The following is a 17,486-nucleotide window of genomic DNA, read 5'->3' on the forward strand; positions in this document are numbered from 1 at the left end:
AAAATGCTGAGCTATTCCTTTAAACACTACTTCCTAAGTTTGATTACGGATTCATTCATATTTTTATTGTTTGTTTGTTTGTTTTACAGGCAATATCGAGTTCAACACTACAGAACATTGTGGAGGTCAGATTGAAATCAATTATCGAGATCGGTGGGAAAAAGTTTGTCCCCCTGTGTTATTTCCCTCCAACTTGAAGACAGAGCTGTGCAAAAAATTGATTGATAAAAATGGTATGGCATGTGGTGGTCACAATAGCAGCATGAAGGATTCAACAAAGAGCGATTCGGTAAATCTTTTCATTCCACATTTTGTTTTCCTCTCCTTATGAATCCGTGTGTCATTCGTTCTTTCCATGTTCAATTGGCAATCAAAAATCAAATAATGAAAAATTGACTGGTTATTTTGTTATTTGTTTTTTATTATCACACAAAAACGAACAAAATGCTTGCTTTTTCATATTCCAATATCAGGCTCAGATCAAAAATACCAAATGGAAAAACAGGCACCAGGAGTGAATTTGATTTTAATATTTAATGTAATATTTTACTATACAGTCTATAGCCCGAGGGGTTTTATTTAAAAAACAAAACAAACGAAGAAAAACAAAAACACAGTGAACAGTTCTGTGAATATCATGCAATTAATCTTATTTCCATACTTATCTGTTTTTTGGCCTGGTTGTGTAATATTTTATTCTGAAAACTGAAAACCGCACGTCGACACAAAAAAAACATTTTCGGCGTTTAAGTTAATTCTTCATCTCCTCTCTGCTAAAAAGAGTTTTATACTGAAAAAAGTGAGAAAGAATGACAGTAAAGTGTTTATCCTTCATGTCAGCTCGCTCTGAGCAGTCTCAATGAATTTACCGTAAATATCACAATACAGGCGCACTACATTATATAGTTACCATAATATCACAATACAGAGTTACCATAAATATCACAATACAGGCGCACTACATTATATAGTTACCATAATATCACAATACAGGCCCACTACATTATGTAGTTACCATAAATATCACAATACAGAGTTACCATAAATATCACAATACAGGCGCACTACATTATATAGTTACCATAATATCACAATACAGGCGCACTACATTATATAGTTACCATAATATCACAATACAGAGTTACCATAAATATCACAATACAGGCGCACTACATTATATAGTTACCATAATATCACAATACAGGCGCACTACATTATATAGTAACCATAATATCACAATACAGAGTTACCATAAATATCACAATACAGAGTTAACATAAATATCACAATACAGGCGCACTACATTATATAGTTACCATAAACATCACAATACAGAGTTACCATAAATATCACAATACAGGCGCACTACATTATATAGTTACCATAATATCACAATACAGGTGCACTACATGTTATGTCACGCAAAGTTTGTTAATTCTGTTGAGCACTTTCATGTCAAGTTAAATCACTCATGTCTAGTCTTGTCGTTCACTTCCTGTTTTATTTTGTACTCACCTGTTCCCATCTTGTTTCAGGCACTTCACTTCCTCCCTTTGTGTGAGTTTTCCCTCCACTGTGATCGTCTCCTCGTTACCTGATTCATCTCACCTGGGCTCCCCTCCCTCATGTATAAATAGACCCTGTCTCCCTTTGTCTCGTGTCAGTTCGTCGTGTCTACCATGCATGTTCCACGTCCAGGAAAACCAGGTTTTGGGTCTCGTTTCTGTTTTCCGTTTTAGTGAGCCTTTTTGTGGTAACCTCCTGTGTGAGCGCTTTATGTTGTATTTTTGCAGCCTCCTTGAGAGTGTTTTTTGTTCAGCCTTTCATTCAAGTAAAGACTTTTTGTTATACTTCCTGCTTCTGAGTTTTTGCTTTTGAGTCTTCCGTTGAAGTCAAAGTCCGTGATAGAACGAACTGACCAGAGATGGACTCAGCAGACTCTGAAGCTGTGAAGGCAGCCCTGCGAGCCCAGGGTGCTCGTCTGCATGAGCACGAGGGACACCTGTCCACCATACAACAAGGTCTCCGGGATCTCACTGAGCAACAGGGGGGTTTCCAGTCCTCGGTCACCAACCAAGTGACCCTCCTGACAACGCAGCTGAATCTTCTCATCAACCACCTCAAGGCTGATCCCTCGGAGTCCCCACCTGCCACGACACACACACCTGCTGCTGGAAACGCTGCTGCTTTGGACCAGGCCCAGTTTCCGCCTTCTGGACTTCGGCTGGCCGCCCCAGATAAGTTTTCTGGAGACTCAGGAAACTGTAGGCCATTTTTGGTGCTATGTGACTTACATTTTAAACACAACCCGGCTGCCTTTGTTTCTGATCAGGCTAAAATTGCTTTTATTATGTCCCATTTGACGGGTAGAGCAGCAGCTTGGGCCACTGCTGAATGGTCCAGAGACTCAACCGTTTGCCAAACACTCTCCATGTTCACCAATACCATGAGCCGGGTTTTTGATCACTCCTCCCCAGCAAGGGAGGCGTCCAGGGTGCTTATGCAGATCAAACAGCACAATCGCCGAGTCACAGACTACGCCATCGAGTTCCGGACTTTGGCAGCAGACAGTGGGTGGAACACACCTGCGTTAATCGACGCTTTCATGAACGGACTCACAGACTCTATCAAAGACCAGTTGGCACCCCTAGAGCTTCCCACCGATCTGGACACGATAATCTCCATGGCCTCTCGTATAGACAACCGTCTTCAAGAGAGACGCAGAGAAAGACTGCGCACGTCTGCCCCGGTTCCCAGGACAGCCTGGACATCAAAGCCCCAGCCGCAACCTTCTCCAGAGAGACCAGCGCTCGCTACCGTTCCCGAGGAGCCCATGCAGTTGGGTAGGACCAAGGTCACACCCAAGGAGCGACAACATCGTAAACAGGAGGGCTGCTGTTTCTACTGTGGCCATCCTGGTCATCAGTTGTCATCCTGCCCGGCAAAAGGACAGGCTCGCCAGTGAGGAGGAGGGCGCTGGCGAGCCGACCCTCTGTCCTCAACTTCCCTTCTCGTACCCTGACTGAGGTCCAGGTAATTATTCGTGACCAGACTGTTACTCTGGGGGGGTTGGTTGACTCGGGGGCAGATGCAGATCTCCTGGACTGGGGGATGGTTAAAAAACTTGACATTAAGACTGAGATCCTGCCTAAACCCATTACTGCCAGGGCGCTAGATGGGAAAATCTTATTCAACGTCACCCATGCCACAGAACCCATCACACTTACATTTGACGATAAACACACGGAGAGCATAAGATTCCATTTATTCAACTCTGCACAGCACCCACTCGTATTAGGCTTCCCATGGCTGACCAGACATAACCCACATATAGACTAGAGATCTGGCAGGATCAAGGAGTGGGGATTAGATTGCCGCGAAGTGTGTTTCAAAAGGACCAGTACTGGTAAGAGAGACCAGATCCACACGACCGACGCCAGTCTCGCTATCAATCATATCCAGACCAAGACCGAACTAGTGGAGCATGACAGGGACTCTGACTTCCCAGACTTGACCAATGTACCGCCATGTTACCTTGACCTCAAGGAGGCGTTCAACAAGACTAAGGCCTCATCACTTCCCCCACATAGACCCTATGACTGTGTCATAGACTTGATCCCTGGGGCTCCCATTCCCAGAGGCAGACTGTACTCTCTCTCAGGTCCTGAGAGAGAGGCCATGACTGACTACATTAACTCCTCGTTGAAGGCTGGATTGATTCGGCCTTCCTCCTCACCGGCTGGGGCCGGATTCTTCTTTGTAGGGAAGAAAGATGGGTCTCTCAGGCCCTGTATCGATTATGCCCCATTGAACGACATCACGGTTAAAAACAGGTACCCCCTCCCACTCATCTCCTCTGCTTTTGAACTCCTACAGGATACCAAGATTTTCACTAAGCTAGATCTCCGTAATGCTTACCATTTGGTTCGAATTAGGGAGGGGGATGAATGGAAGACTGGTTTTAACACACCTCATGGACATTATGAGTATCTGGTGATGCCTTTTGGTTTAACTAATGCGCCTGCAGTTTTCCAAGCTTTTGTCAATGATGTGCTCAGAGACTATTTAAACAGGTTTGTGTTTGTATACCTGGATGACATTTTAATTTTCTCTCCTGATGAGAAGACTCATGTCCAGCACGTCCGACAGGTCCTCCAGAAGCTTCTGGAGAACAACTTGTTTGTGAAAGCTGAGAAGTGCGAATTTCACGTATACTACCTCATTCCTAGGGTTCATTGTCTCAGCCAACCAGATCCAGATGGACCCTAGCAAGGTCAGTGCCGTTGTCAATTGGCCCACACCAACCAGCCGCAAAAAACTGCAACAGTTCCTAGGGTTCGCTAATTTTTACCGGAGGTTTGTGAGAAGTTTCAGTAACATAGCGGCCCCTATGCATGCTCTCACCTCTTCCAATGTTCCATTTGTGTGGAATCCTCAGGCTGAGCGAGCTTTTCAGCTGCTGAAGGAGAAGTTCACCACGGCTCCCATACTCACGGTTCCTGATCCTCAGCGGCAGTTTGTGATGGAGGTGGATGCTTCAAATGTCAGCCTTGGAGCCATCCTGTCGCAGAAGTCGGCCAAGGACAACAAACTCCACCCTTGTGCCTTCTTCTCACATAAGTTGACTCCAGCGGAGAAGAATTATGATATAGGCAACAAAGAACTTCTAGCAGTCAAAGTGGCATTAGAAGAGTGGAGGCACTGGCTGGAGGGAGCTGAGCAGCCCTTTTTGGTATGGACAGACCATAAAAATCTTGAATACCTAAAGAATGCCAAGAGACTGAACTCTCGCCAGGCCAGGTGGTCCCTCTTTTTCAATCGGTTTAACTTCTCGCTTTCCTACAGACCGGGTTCTCAGAATTCCAAGCCTGATGCCCTGTCCCGTCTGTATGACCCTGAGCCTGCTGCCAAGGAACCTGAACTTATCCTACCACTTAACCATGTGGTAGGAGGGGTTACCTGGCAAATAGAATCAGAGGTGAAGCGCGCTAATGAGGTGAGCCCAGCACCCAGTGGTTGCCCACGAAACCGGTTGTTTGTCCCTGTGTCCCTCCGTCCACAGGTAATCCACTGGGCTCACACGTCGGTGCTCACCTGTCATCCAGGGGTAAGGAGAACAGTGTTCTTCATTAAGCAGAGGTTTTGGTGGCCGGCCATGGAAAAGGCAGTCAAGGAGTACGTGGGGGCTTGTCCGGTCTGTGCACAAAACAAGTCTTCCTCCAGGGCCCCGATGGGACTGCTCCAGCCCCTCCCTGTCCCGCAACGCCCCTGGTCAGATATCTCCATGGACTTTGTCACCGGTCTCCCCTACTCTGAAGGTAACACCACTGTGCTGACGGTGGTGGACAGATTTTCTAAAATGGCTCACTTCATTGCTCTACCCAAGCTCCCCTCGGCCAAAGAAACAGCAGACATCATGATGAACCATGTTTTCAGGCTCCATGGGTTCCCCAGAGACATCGTCTCAGATCGCGGACCGCAGTTTATTTCCAAGTTTTGGAAGGAGTTCTGCCATCTCCTAGGAGCCTCTGCCAGTCTCACTTCTGGTTATCATCCTCAGTCTAATGGCCAGACTGAGAGGCTTAACCAGGAGCTGGAGACCTGTCTCCGCTGCTTAGTCTCCCAGAATCAGGCCTCCTGGAGTAAGCACCTCACGTGGGTAGAATATGCCCACAACACTCTTCCTACCTCTGCTACAGGCCTCTCACCTTTTCAATGTGCATATGGATATCATTATCCATATCATCAGCCCCCATTATTTCCAGAGTTCCAGAGTTCCAGAGTCGGAGAGCGAAATCACGGTCCCCTCTGCCCATGCCTTGGTCCGCCGCTGCCACCGCATCTGGGCTGCAGCTCGCAAGGCCCTGCTGCGAAGCACCACGAGGATGAAGAAGGTTGCGGATCGGCAGCGACGCCCTGCTCCCTGCTACAGGCCAGGTCAGAAAGTCTGGCTGGCCACCAAGGACTTACCTCTCCGTGTCATGTCACGTAAGCTAGCGCCCAAGTTTATTGGTCCATTTTCAGTATCCAACTTGGTTAATCCTGTGTCTGTGAGATTAAAACTCCCTAGGTCTCTGAAAGTACATCCCACATTCCATGTGAGCAAGGTCAAACCACTCACCGAGAGCACCTTGGTTCCCGCCTCCAAGCCCCCACCACCCCCCCGGATTGTGGATGGTGGCCCAACATACACGGTCAAAAAGCTTTTGGCTGTCCGTAGGAGAGGACGAGGGAGACAGTTCCTGGTGGATTGGGAGGGTTATGGCCCGGAGGAGAGGTCTTGGATCCCATCCAGTTTCGTGCTGGATCGGACCTTAATTGATGACTTTTACAGACACCAGCCTAAGGTGCCTGGGACGTCAGGAGCCGTCCTTAGAAGGGGGGGTACTGTTATGTCACGCAAAGTTTGTTAATTCTGTTGAGCACTTTCATGTCAAGTTAAATCACTCATGTCTAGTCTTGTCGTTCACTTCCTGTTTTATTTTGTACTCACCTGTTCCCATCTTGTTTCAGGCACTTCACTTCCTCCCTTTGTGTGAGTTTTCCCTCCACTGTGATCGTCTCCTCGTTACCTGATTCATCTCACCTGGGCTCCCCTCCCTCATGTATAAATAGACCCTGTCTCCCTTTGTCTCGTGTCAGTTCGTCGTGTCTACCATGCATGTTCCACGTCCAGGAAAACCAGGTTTTGGGTCTCGTTTCTGTTTTCCGTTTTAGTGAGCCTTTTTGTGGTAACCTCCTGTGTGAGCGCTTTATGTTGTATTTTTGCAGCCTCCTTGAGAGTGTTTTTTGTTCAGCCTTTCATTCAAGTAAAGACTTTTTGTTATACTTCCTGCTTCTGAGTTTTTGCTTTTGAGTCTTCCGTTGAAGTCAAAGTCCGTGATACTACATTATATAGTTACCATAAATATCACAATACAGAGTTACCATAAATATCACAATACAGGCGCACTACATTATATAGTTACCATAATATCACAATACAGGCGCACTACATTATATAGTTACCATAATATCACGATACAGGCGCACTACATTATATAGTTACCATAATATCACAATACAGAGTTACCATAAATATCACAATACAGGCGCACTACATTATATGATTACCATAATATCACAATACAGAGTTACCATAAATATCACAATACAGGCGCACTACATTATATAGTTACCATAATATCACAATACAGGCGCACTACATTATATAGTTACCATAATATCACGATACAGGCGCACTACATTATATAGTTACCATAATATCACAATACAGAGTTACCATAAATATCACAATACAGGCGCACTACATTATATGATTACCATAATATCACAATACAGAGTTACCATAAATATCACAATACAGGCGCACTACATTATATAGTTACCATAATATCACAATACAGGCGCACTACATTATATAGTTACCATAATATCACAATACAGGCGCACTACATTATATAGTTACCATAATATCACAATACAGAGTTACCATAAATATCACAATACAGGCGCACTACATTATATAGTTACCATAATATCACAATACAGGCGCACTACATTATATAGTTACCATAATATCACAATACAGAGTTACCATAAATATCACAATACAGGCGCACTACATTATATAGTTACCATAAATATCACAATACAGAGTTAACATAAATATCACAATACAGGCGCACTACATTATATAGTTACCAAAATATCACAATACAGGTGCACTACATTATATAGTTACCATAAATATCACAATACAGAGTTACCATAAATATCACAATACAGGCGCACTACATTATATAGTTACCATAATATCACAATACAGGCGCACTACATTATATAGTTACCATAATATCACAATACAGAGTTACCATAAATATCACAATACAGGCGCACTACATTATATAGTTACCATAAATATCACAATACAGAGTTAACATAAATATCACAATACAGGCGCACTACATTATATAGTTACCATAAACATCACAATACAGAGTTACCATAAATATCACAATACAGGCGCACTACATTATATAGTTACCATAATATCACAATACAGGTGCACTACATTATATAGTTACCATAAATATCACAATACAGAGTTACCATAAATATCACAATACAGGCGCACTACATTATATAGTTACCATAATATCACAATACAGGCGCACTACATTATATAGTTACCATAATATCACAATACAGGCGCACTACATTATATAGTTACCATAATATCACAATACAGAGTTACCATAAATATCACAATACAGGCGCACTACATTATATAATTACCATAATATCACAATACAGAGTTACCATAAATATCACAATACAGGCGCACTACATTATATAGTTACCATAATATCACAATACAGGCGAACTACATTATATAGTTACCATAATATCACAATACAGAGTTACCATAAATATCACAATACAGGCGCACTACATTATATAGTTACCATAATATCACAATACAGAGTTACCATAAATATCACAATACAGGCGCACCACATTATATAGTTACCATAATATCACAATACAGGCGCACTACATTATATAGTTACCATAATATCACAATACAGGCGCACTACATTATATAGTTACCATAAATATTACAATACAGAGTTACCATAAATATCACAATACAGGCGCACTACATTATATAGTAACCATAAATATCACAATACAGAGTTACCATAAATATCACAATACAGGCGCACTACATTATATTAATATTATTATTATTATTATTATTGTTATATAGGGACGGCTGGTTTGACTATGGAGAAGTGAGTGACGGCTCACTTGACCGCAGTCAAATTCAGTCCTGGTGCCCGTTTTTCCATTTCGTATTTTCGACCTGAGCTTAAGATTGAAATATGAAAAAACAAGCATTTTTTTTGTTTTTTGTTTAATAATAGACAACAAATAACAAAATAACCAGTCAAATTTTCATTATTTGATTTTGATCACCAATTGAAAATGGAAAGAATGAATGATACAAGGATTCTTGTGTTGTAATTCATGGCATCTTGTTTGTGTCTTGCCCTCACTTTTAAATCTCATACTCTTGTCTTCTATGGCTTCATGGTGTAACTCAGAGGTTTTCTTTTCCATTTCAAGGTTGATATTTCCACAACACTGACTTGCACAAACAAGCACAATGACATCAAGTACTGTGTCGAGCACAAGATTTGTACAAAGTCCAAACCAGCTGAAATCTACTGTAATGGTAATCAAAACCAAGAATCATTTCCAAAATATGCATTCAGTTGTTTTGCACCGAAATCATCTTTCAGTGATATGTAAAAAATTGCTGTGTTTAATTTCAGGTTATGTGGCCACAGTAGTAAAACCCCCTCCAGTCCCAGGACCCCCACTGGTGCCTATCTTACTGGGAGTGGGATTTCTTCTGGTTCTGGTGATTCTGATTGTTCTGTTTATACGGTTTTACAAGAAAGGCAAAAAATACGAATTTAATACCTCATGTGAGTATATTATTCCATTTCATTTTTTTCTAGTTGTTATTGTTCAACACAATTAACCACTTATTATTTGGGGTCCTTTTTTTTTTTTTTTTCGAATTGGTGGCAGTGGATTTTTAGGGGGAGATAGCAGGTCAACAGTAAATGCTACATAGAAGTTGTGTACAAATCTGACATGTCACAAGTAGTTTTATTGAATCCGTTTATTTAAGTGAACATAACTACTGTAGAACAACAGGAGTACTTTTTTTTTTTTTTTTTTTTTAAATCAAAGCTCCATAAAGTGCACATTTAAATTAACAAATATAGCCAATGAAATAAAATAGGCCAATCTTTTTCTGAAATAAATATATTTATATGAGAAAAGAATAATGAACATAACTAAATATGACAAAACCAAGTAAGGGCAGCATTTATATATAAAGAAAGGGAAAAATTGAACTATATCGATATATGCGATATGGTCTAATTCCATATCACATTTAAAAATATCTCAATATATTTTTCATATATTCTACAATTGTAAAAATGTGTAGCTTATATAGGCCTACAGCATTAAAAAAAAAGTCCCAGTGGAATGAAACAGATGTAGTAGAGGCTTTTACCACTAGAGGCCAGTCTTTGTGCATGCTGACTAAATTCTGTCTGCTATTTAAAATAACTGCATCACTGCTGCTACAAAGTCTAACTGCAGGAACTACATTTTTGGTTGAAATTGTGTTATAACTAAAAATGAACTCCTTGATCTCTGTTTTATCTTCAGACAACGAGAAAAAAATATACAAAAACCACAAAATCCAACTCAAAACCAAGCAGTAATCACACTTATACCATAGTCTGCTTTGGATATATATATACTAATTTAAACATAAAAATAATAGAAATTATAAGTTTTATTTGAAAGGCAAATTTTTATCTAGATAGTGATTAAGCAAAATAGTGAGATAAAATGATATTAAGACTAAAATATAACATTACTTTATAATATTAAGTCTAAAATAAACAAATCTTTGAATAGAGTTGTTAAACACTTTTAAATACACTTATAAGAAAATCAATTTGAAAATGTTTTTTCACTGAAAACAAAATATAAAAGCTGAAAGAAGACGACAACATTAATATTAGAACCTTTTACAGCAAAGCCAGAGTGCAGTAACTACATTTTTGGGGTCAAAGGTCAAAAAAATTTGGCTGGCCAGTTAAAACACGTTAAAAAAACCTAAAAACAGTTTTTCTCAGTTTTACCTTTTGCATAGTTACTGTAGTTAGACTTTGTAGGACAGTACAGTTGTTTGTCATGTCCCAATAAATGTCTAATGCTCTTTTGATGTAGCGAGAATGTTTTCAAGGCACGAAGAGGAGGAGACGAGAGGAGGAGACGAAATGGAAGACTTGACTCGCAGCAGTGAGTCACACATCGTCATACATTCACATGCATTTTTTTTTTAATTTAACCTCTATCTATTTATTTAATTCAACAGAGTCCCTCATGTGTTGTTCAATCTGGTCTCTTGAGATCAGTTTGAGCTTCTTATATTCGTATCATTCTGTGATCATTTGTTCCTGAATGACTTATTCTAAGGAACCCTGAGGAACAAGAGATGAGCTAAAAAGAGACAAGACATCACTAAAAAGGAGGTTGAGTTGAGAAAACCATTTGAACAAAACTTGAGAAGTGGATAAACTGAGGAGATCTCATAGTTGTATATGCACCTGATCTCTATTATGTCTCAGTTATTTTGAAGGAGAATTTAATTGAGACATAATTGTCTCTTTTTAGCTGATCTCTTGCTCCTAAGGGTCCCTTAGGACAGTAGTCCTCAACCTTTTTGAGTCGCGACCCCCAATTTATAATGCATGTTGTCAGAAAAGACACAAATGACCACAAAAAAGACATAAAATGACCTAAAAAGACAAAAAATGACAAAAAAAAGGTTAAATGACCAGAAAAGACACAAAATGACCAAAAAAAGACAACAACAAAAAACAGACACAAAATGACAAAAAAAAAAAAAAAAAAAGACCAAAAAAATACATTAAATGACCAAAAAGACTTAAACACATTAACACTTTAACACAGTGGAGACAGAGCTGACTTCCAAAATGTTTTGGCGATCCCCAGAAATCATCTCGCGACCCCGATTGCTTTAGGAGAAGTAATTCAGGAACAAATGATCACAGAATGATACGAATATGAGAAGCTCAAACTGATCTCAAGAGACCAGATTGATCGTTCTTCCTATGGGTTTTTACTGTTTTCTTACTTATTGTTTGTTGCTATGACATGAACATTTCTCCTTGAGGATAATTTAAATCTAAATATTCACACTTCTTTACACACAAAATGAAAACATCTGGTATATATACAGGCAGAATGAAAAGTCAAAAAGGGCCTAAATAGCCCAAGGCTACAAAGGGTTGATAATGAACATGTGGGGCATTTTGTTAAGGTGTAGGACAATGACAAAGCATTTGTGAAAGTCTTGTTGTTGCTGTTGTTCATGCAGGATTCAGATCAGATGGTGAAGTCGTCATGGAGACGGACGATGTCATCGATGATGCTCAGGCCCTGACGCCTCAGAACGCCACGTCTGTCTCAGAAAACAACTACATCAATGAGGGAGCACTTGATCGAAGCTCAGGAAAGTTTTTAACCTTTAAAAAAATATTTTTTACACAAATTTTCACATTGTCAGACTGAGTGAATTGTTTTTTTATTTTATTATTTTTAAAATCTTTTTATTTTCAGTATCAGGGCAACACCATATAATTGTCTCAAACAACACAATCATACCTTACTTTGTGGAAACTGTCCCTCTTTTATTTTAGATGAGAACTAACTAACTAACTAACTAACTAACTATAAATATATATATATATATATATATATATATATATATATATATATATATATATATATATACTTCTTGTTCGTCTTGGAGTTTTTTTATGGCCTCTCCTGTTTTAATAAATACAATGTAAAGTCAATGTCAGTTTTCTGTTTTCACAGATGGTGTGACCTACGAGGTGGAAGACCCGCAGGAGAATCACAACGACATTGAAGCCAGCCCTGAACTGACTCAGACCGAAGCTGAAGTCCACCCTTAGCCCCCAAACCGCATCTGAAAGCAACGCCGCGGTACCTTTTGGATTAGTGCTGGGGGAGGACGACTACCTGGTGCCAGGCCAGGATGGGTGAGCCAAAACTGGGTTTAGATAGAAAGTGGATCCCCCCCAAAACATGGCAACCAAAGTCACAATTACAGGCGGACAAAGAAAGAAATATAAGAGTATCATCGGTAAAGAATCTTGTTTTATGCAGCAGAAATACGATGGTAAAAAAAAAAAAAGTATTAGTGCTGGGGGAGGACGACTACCTGGTGCCAGGCCAGGATGGGTGAGCCAAAACTGGGTTTAGATAGAAAGTGGCTCCCCCCAAAACATGGCAACCAAAGTCACAATTACAGGCGGACAAACAAAGAAATATAAGAGTATCATCGGTAAAGAAATTTGTTTTATGCAGCAGAAATAAGATGGTAAAATAAAAGAAAGTATAATATGAAATATTTAACACTTGGCTGAGTTTCAAAGATACAGTAAGATCATCTATGTCCCTCTAACCTTAAAATATCTGAAAGAAAAAGGGTTCTGTGGTACCAGCAAGTCTCCACTATATCCATTCTTACAAGGTACTGTTTTAAAAAAAGATTAATCATGATTAATTACAGCAAATTGTGTGTATAATTACATTTTTGAATCAACTGACAGCCCACATAATCTGAGTGTACTGCTGATATTTGTACTTACCACTGATACGGAGGTTTTCTTCATCTAAGTTTTAGTTTACCAATCAGGTAGGGAGGGAAATGAAATATCCTTTTTCTTGTACAAAACGAGAGTGATAGGCAGTGATAGTGATTACTAAAGCTGTAATTACAGCTAGGGCTGGGCGATATGGACCAAAAGTCATATCCCGATATATTTAGGCTGAATATCGATGTACGATTTGTTTTTAAATCAAAGCTCCATAAAGTTCCAATTTAAATTAAAAAAAAACATAGCCAATTAAATAAAATAGGCCAATTTTTTTCTGAAATAAATATATATGAGAAAAGAATAACAAACATTACAAAATAACTAAATATGACAAACCCTAGTAAGGGCAGCATTTATATATAAAGAAAGGGGAAAAAATTGAGCTATATCGATATATGCAATATGGTCTAATTCCATGTCACATTTGAAAATATGTCGATATATTTTTTATTTCGATATATCGCCCAGCCCTAATGAATGAAATGTGCTCAGATTTCTTTTACAGTCATGACTTTTTGAGCCTTTTGTTAAACTTCTATAATGTAGGCAACATTTTAAAGTAAATACTTTTTTCAGTCGTGTCATTCATAAAATAAAATAAGCTCCATAAAGCTCCATGAAAAAAAAAAAAGTTTTATGAGTCAAACTGCTTGTGTAACACAGCTGATACAGTAAACTCAGGTCATATTACCACATGGTAACATTGTATATATTATGTTAATAGGCTTTATAAAAGATGTTGCTGTCACAATCATGTTTTTTTTTTAAGGAAGAGTTTCTGAGAATGAGATGATAAGATTGATAATACTCTCATGTCTGTGTGGTGAATCTGAAGTTACAGCCAGCAGCTGCTTAGCTTAGCTTAGCATAAAGGCTGGTAACAGGGGGAAACAGCTAGCCTGGGTCTGTCTGCAGGTAACAATATATCTCTAGAGCTCACTGATTAACTGAGGTGTGGACTCAAGTCACATGACTTGGACTTGATGCCTTTTGACTCAACAAAATCCAAAAAGATTTGCAACTCAGCTTGGAGTTTACCGCTAATGACTCGGGACTTCACTTGACTGAACTGAAAATATGTTATTTTAAGTGCGCCACAAATTAATTTACCCCCCATTTACTTCCTGAATCGGTCAACGTTAGTGTCAGTATTGGAAAAAGTATTCAGATCCTTTACTTCAGTAAAAGTACTAATACCACACTGTGAAATTACTCCACTACAAGTAATAGTCCTGCATTCAAAACTTACTGAAGTAAAACTATAAAAGTATCAGCATCAACATGTACTTAAAGTATCAAAAGTAAAAGTACTTGTTATGTAGAATGGACCAACTTACATATTCCAAATATTATTTAATTATTATTGATGCATTTAAATTTTCTCAAGGTAGGGTTCATTTTAACTACTTAATATACTGTTATGAGGTTTGATTTTTAAGTATCAATTTAAAAGTACTTGTTATGCAGAATGGACCCACTCAGATTGTTTTATGCATTCCAAATACAGTCATGGAAAAAATTATTAGACCACGAAGCCATTTTCCACTTTCAATTGTTCTCATGATGATGATTTTGGTTATTATCAAGAAAACCATGTTAAATGTCTAGATTAAAGCTCTTAAATTAAACTCTTATCAGCTATTTTTGTTGTTATCAGTATATTTGTCCAAAAAAATGTACCTTTAGTTGTACCAGGCATTATAAAAAAATGTTTTTCCATTACCTCAAAATTGTACTTAAGTACAGTACTTGAGTAAATGTACTTAGTTACATTCCATCACTGGTTAGTGCTAATTATTCCCAGCAATTTATTAAAATCTCAACTTGTGACTGGACTCAGGACTTTTCTATCTTGATTTGGGACTTGTTAGTCTTGCCTTGAGATTAAATTTGTGACTTGCAAAACAATGACTTGGTCTCACATCTGCTAAGCCTTTGCAAACTATTTTTTATCGATGTTTTGCCTTCGGTGTATGATTTATAGATGCTGGAATTTTGCTAAATCTTGATGCTGAGATAAGCTAACAGTTTCCTAGCTCTAGCTTTATATTCAAAGGTCAAATATTTGAAAAAAAATATTTGCATGTTTTGGAAATGCACACAGCACATATTTAGAAACAGCCTTTAAATGAGCTGTCATGACTTCTGTGAGATTTTGATGTCACAATTATACTGTACATATCAGTAAAAAGTAATGCTATAGTACCGATACAGTAATTCCCCGGCTGCAATGATGGTGTAGAGACACTGTAGAGACAGGGGCTAAAATTGAGCATTTCACACAGGTATGTTGAGACAGGAATGATATCAATCTTCTCATCTTATGCTCAAAAGAAAGGAAATATACATATTTTTTTAAATGTTAAAATGTTAAACTGTCCCTTAAAACATATTTTATTAAAAAATATATATTATGTTCAGTTAGCCGTGATTGCCGTATGTGTTGTCAAATTGTTAGACAAAAAAAAATTGTTTGATTATTGTAAAGTTGCTGTATATCTTGCTATTTCATGTTACACTTGAAAATTAAATTCATTTCATCAGCCGTGTAGCAATTACTGACTTGTGGAACTGCTCCATTGTGAGTCTCGTCTTTTGGCCAGTGAAACATATTATTTTCATTAAAAACATTCATGTTGCATCAGGTGAGTTTCAATTTTTTCATATACTCCAAACACATGGTCTTGTGGCAGAAATTAGTGTTGCAAGGACCAATATTTGACTTACCTATTTAATATAGCGTAACTGTATCCCAAATCGGACACCATTCGGCTAAGATTTTATCAAAATTTCACATTAACTACTAATATAAATGATCATGTTATGCTTCCAATGAATTAAATGGTGTGAAACTAAAGTCTAACTTCTTATCTTTCGAACCATATATTGTTTTAACCGTGTACGTTAGCCTCTGGTTTACCAGAGTCGGCTAAAGGACGCTAACGCCGGTGAATTAGCCGTATGCTAACTGTATCCCACATCTGACACTTGGATCTCCTCGCTGTAAAACAATAAAACAATGAGGTGCTGAGATTTTCAGGTGAAATTGGATGTTTCTGGCTAAGCCAAATAAATATCACCGTTATCAACCATCGTTATCAACACCCCCGGACCGTACTTATGTCCTTCACAATAAAATACAGTACAGTAAAAATAAAGATGTCCTTTTAAGATCGTCGCGTGAGTGTCGTCCAAGCGTTCTTACTGCTTTCTCTCATCAAATTTACTTTCATATTGTAATTCGACATGTAAATATCCATCTATCTATCAAAGCAAGAAGCGTCTGGTGTGTGTGTGTGTGTGTCTAGTTCATATCTCTCTGTCCGTTAGTCAGACTGACCTCAGATTTCATATGTGTCTTGCTCATGGCACGAAGGTGTACATCCTCGATTTTGAAGATATTTGAATTCATTTTTCAAAATATCATATATTTAGGACGCATTGCACTGTTTCCGATCGGACGCCTTTTAGGGGAGCTCCGCCCCATTGTGTGATAGGCCTACACCTGGTTAGTAACACAATTCACTCTGGATTTACACCCTGACTCATCTCATCTGGAAGTCTATTTAGCCTAGCTATCTTTAGGAGTTTTAAAGTGCGCTTCAAGGTTTGATTTTCCAATAATAAGCATCGCTACTCAAGTTTCAATATACATCTAGATCAGTAGTTCTCAACCTTTTTGAGTCGCGACCCCCAATTTAATATGCGTGTTGTCCGTGACCCCCGCTCACTGAACAGAATCTCACACGCACAGTTCAGATCACCCAAAAAGACACAAAATGACAAAAAAAAAGACGCGAAATGACCAAAAAAGACACAAAATGACCACACAATGATCAAAAAAAGACACAAAATGACCAACAAAATTATCAAAAAAAGACAAAATGACCAAAAAAGACACAAAGTGACAAAAAAAAACACAAAATGACCAAAAAAGACACAAAAAGACCAAAAAAGACACAAAATGACCAAAAAAGACACAAAATGACCAAAAAAGACACAAAATGACAAAAAAACACACAAAATGAGCAAAAAAGACACAAAATGACCAAAAAATTATCAAAAAAAGACACAAAATGACCAAAAAAGACACAAAATGACCAAAAAATGGTCCAAAAGAGACACAAAATGACCAAAAAAGACACAAAATGACAAAAAAACACAAAATGACCAAAA

General features: G+C 38.7%; 1 protein-coding gene across 1 annotated transcript in view; it reads left to right on the plus strand.

Moving 5' to 3' along the window:
• The window catches only part of LOC131971133 (scavenger receptor cysteine-rich type 1 protein M160-like), a 64,142-nt gene that overhangs the window by 26,207 nt on the left and 20,449 nt on the right, over nt 1-17,486 (plus strand). Inside the window, exons 16-21 of the mRNA XM_059332441.1 lie at nt 90-289; nt 9,133-9,241; nt 9,342-9,497; nt 10,828-10,899; nt 12,002-12,140; nt 12,579-12,689. Of these exons, the coding sequence (XP_059188424.1) occupies nt 90-289; nt 9,133-9,241; nt 9,342-9,497; nt 10,828-10,899; nt 12,002-12,140; nt 12,579-12,689 (787 nt within the window). The remainder of the gene's footprint in view (nt 1-89; nt 290-9,132; nt 9,242-9,341; nt 9,498-10,827; nt 10,900-12,001; nt 12,141-12,578; nt 12,690-17,486) is intronic.

This window comes from Centropristis striata, chromosome 5 (genome assembly GCF_030273125.1).
Source record: "Centropristis striata isolate RG_2023a ecotype Rhode Island chromosome 5, C.striata_1.0, whole genome shotgun sequence".
NCBI classification, from domain to species: domain Eukaryota; kingdom Metazoa; phylum Chordata; class Actinopteri; order Perciformes; family Serranidae; genus Centropristis; species Centropristis striata.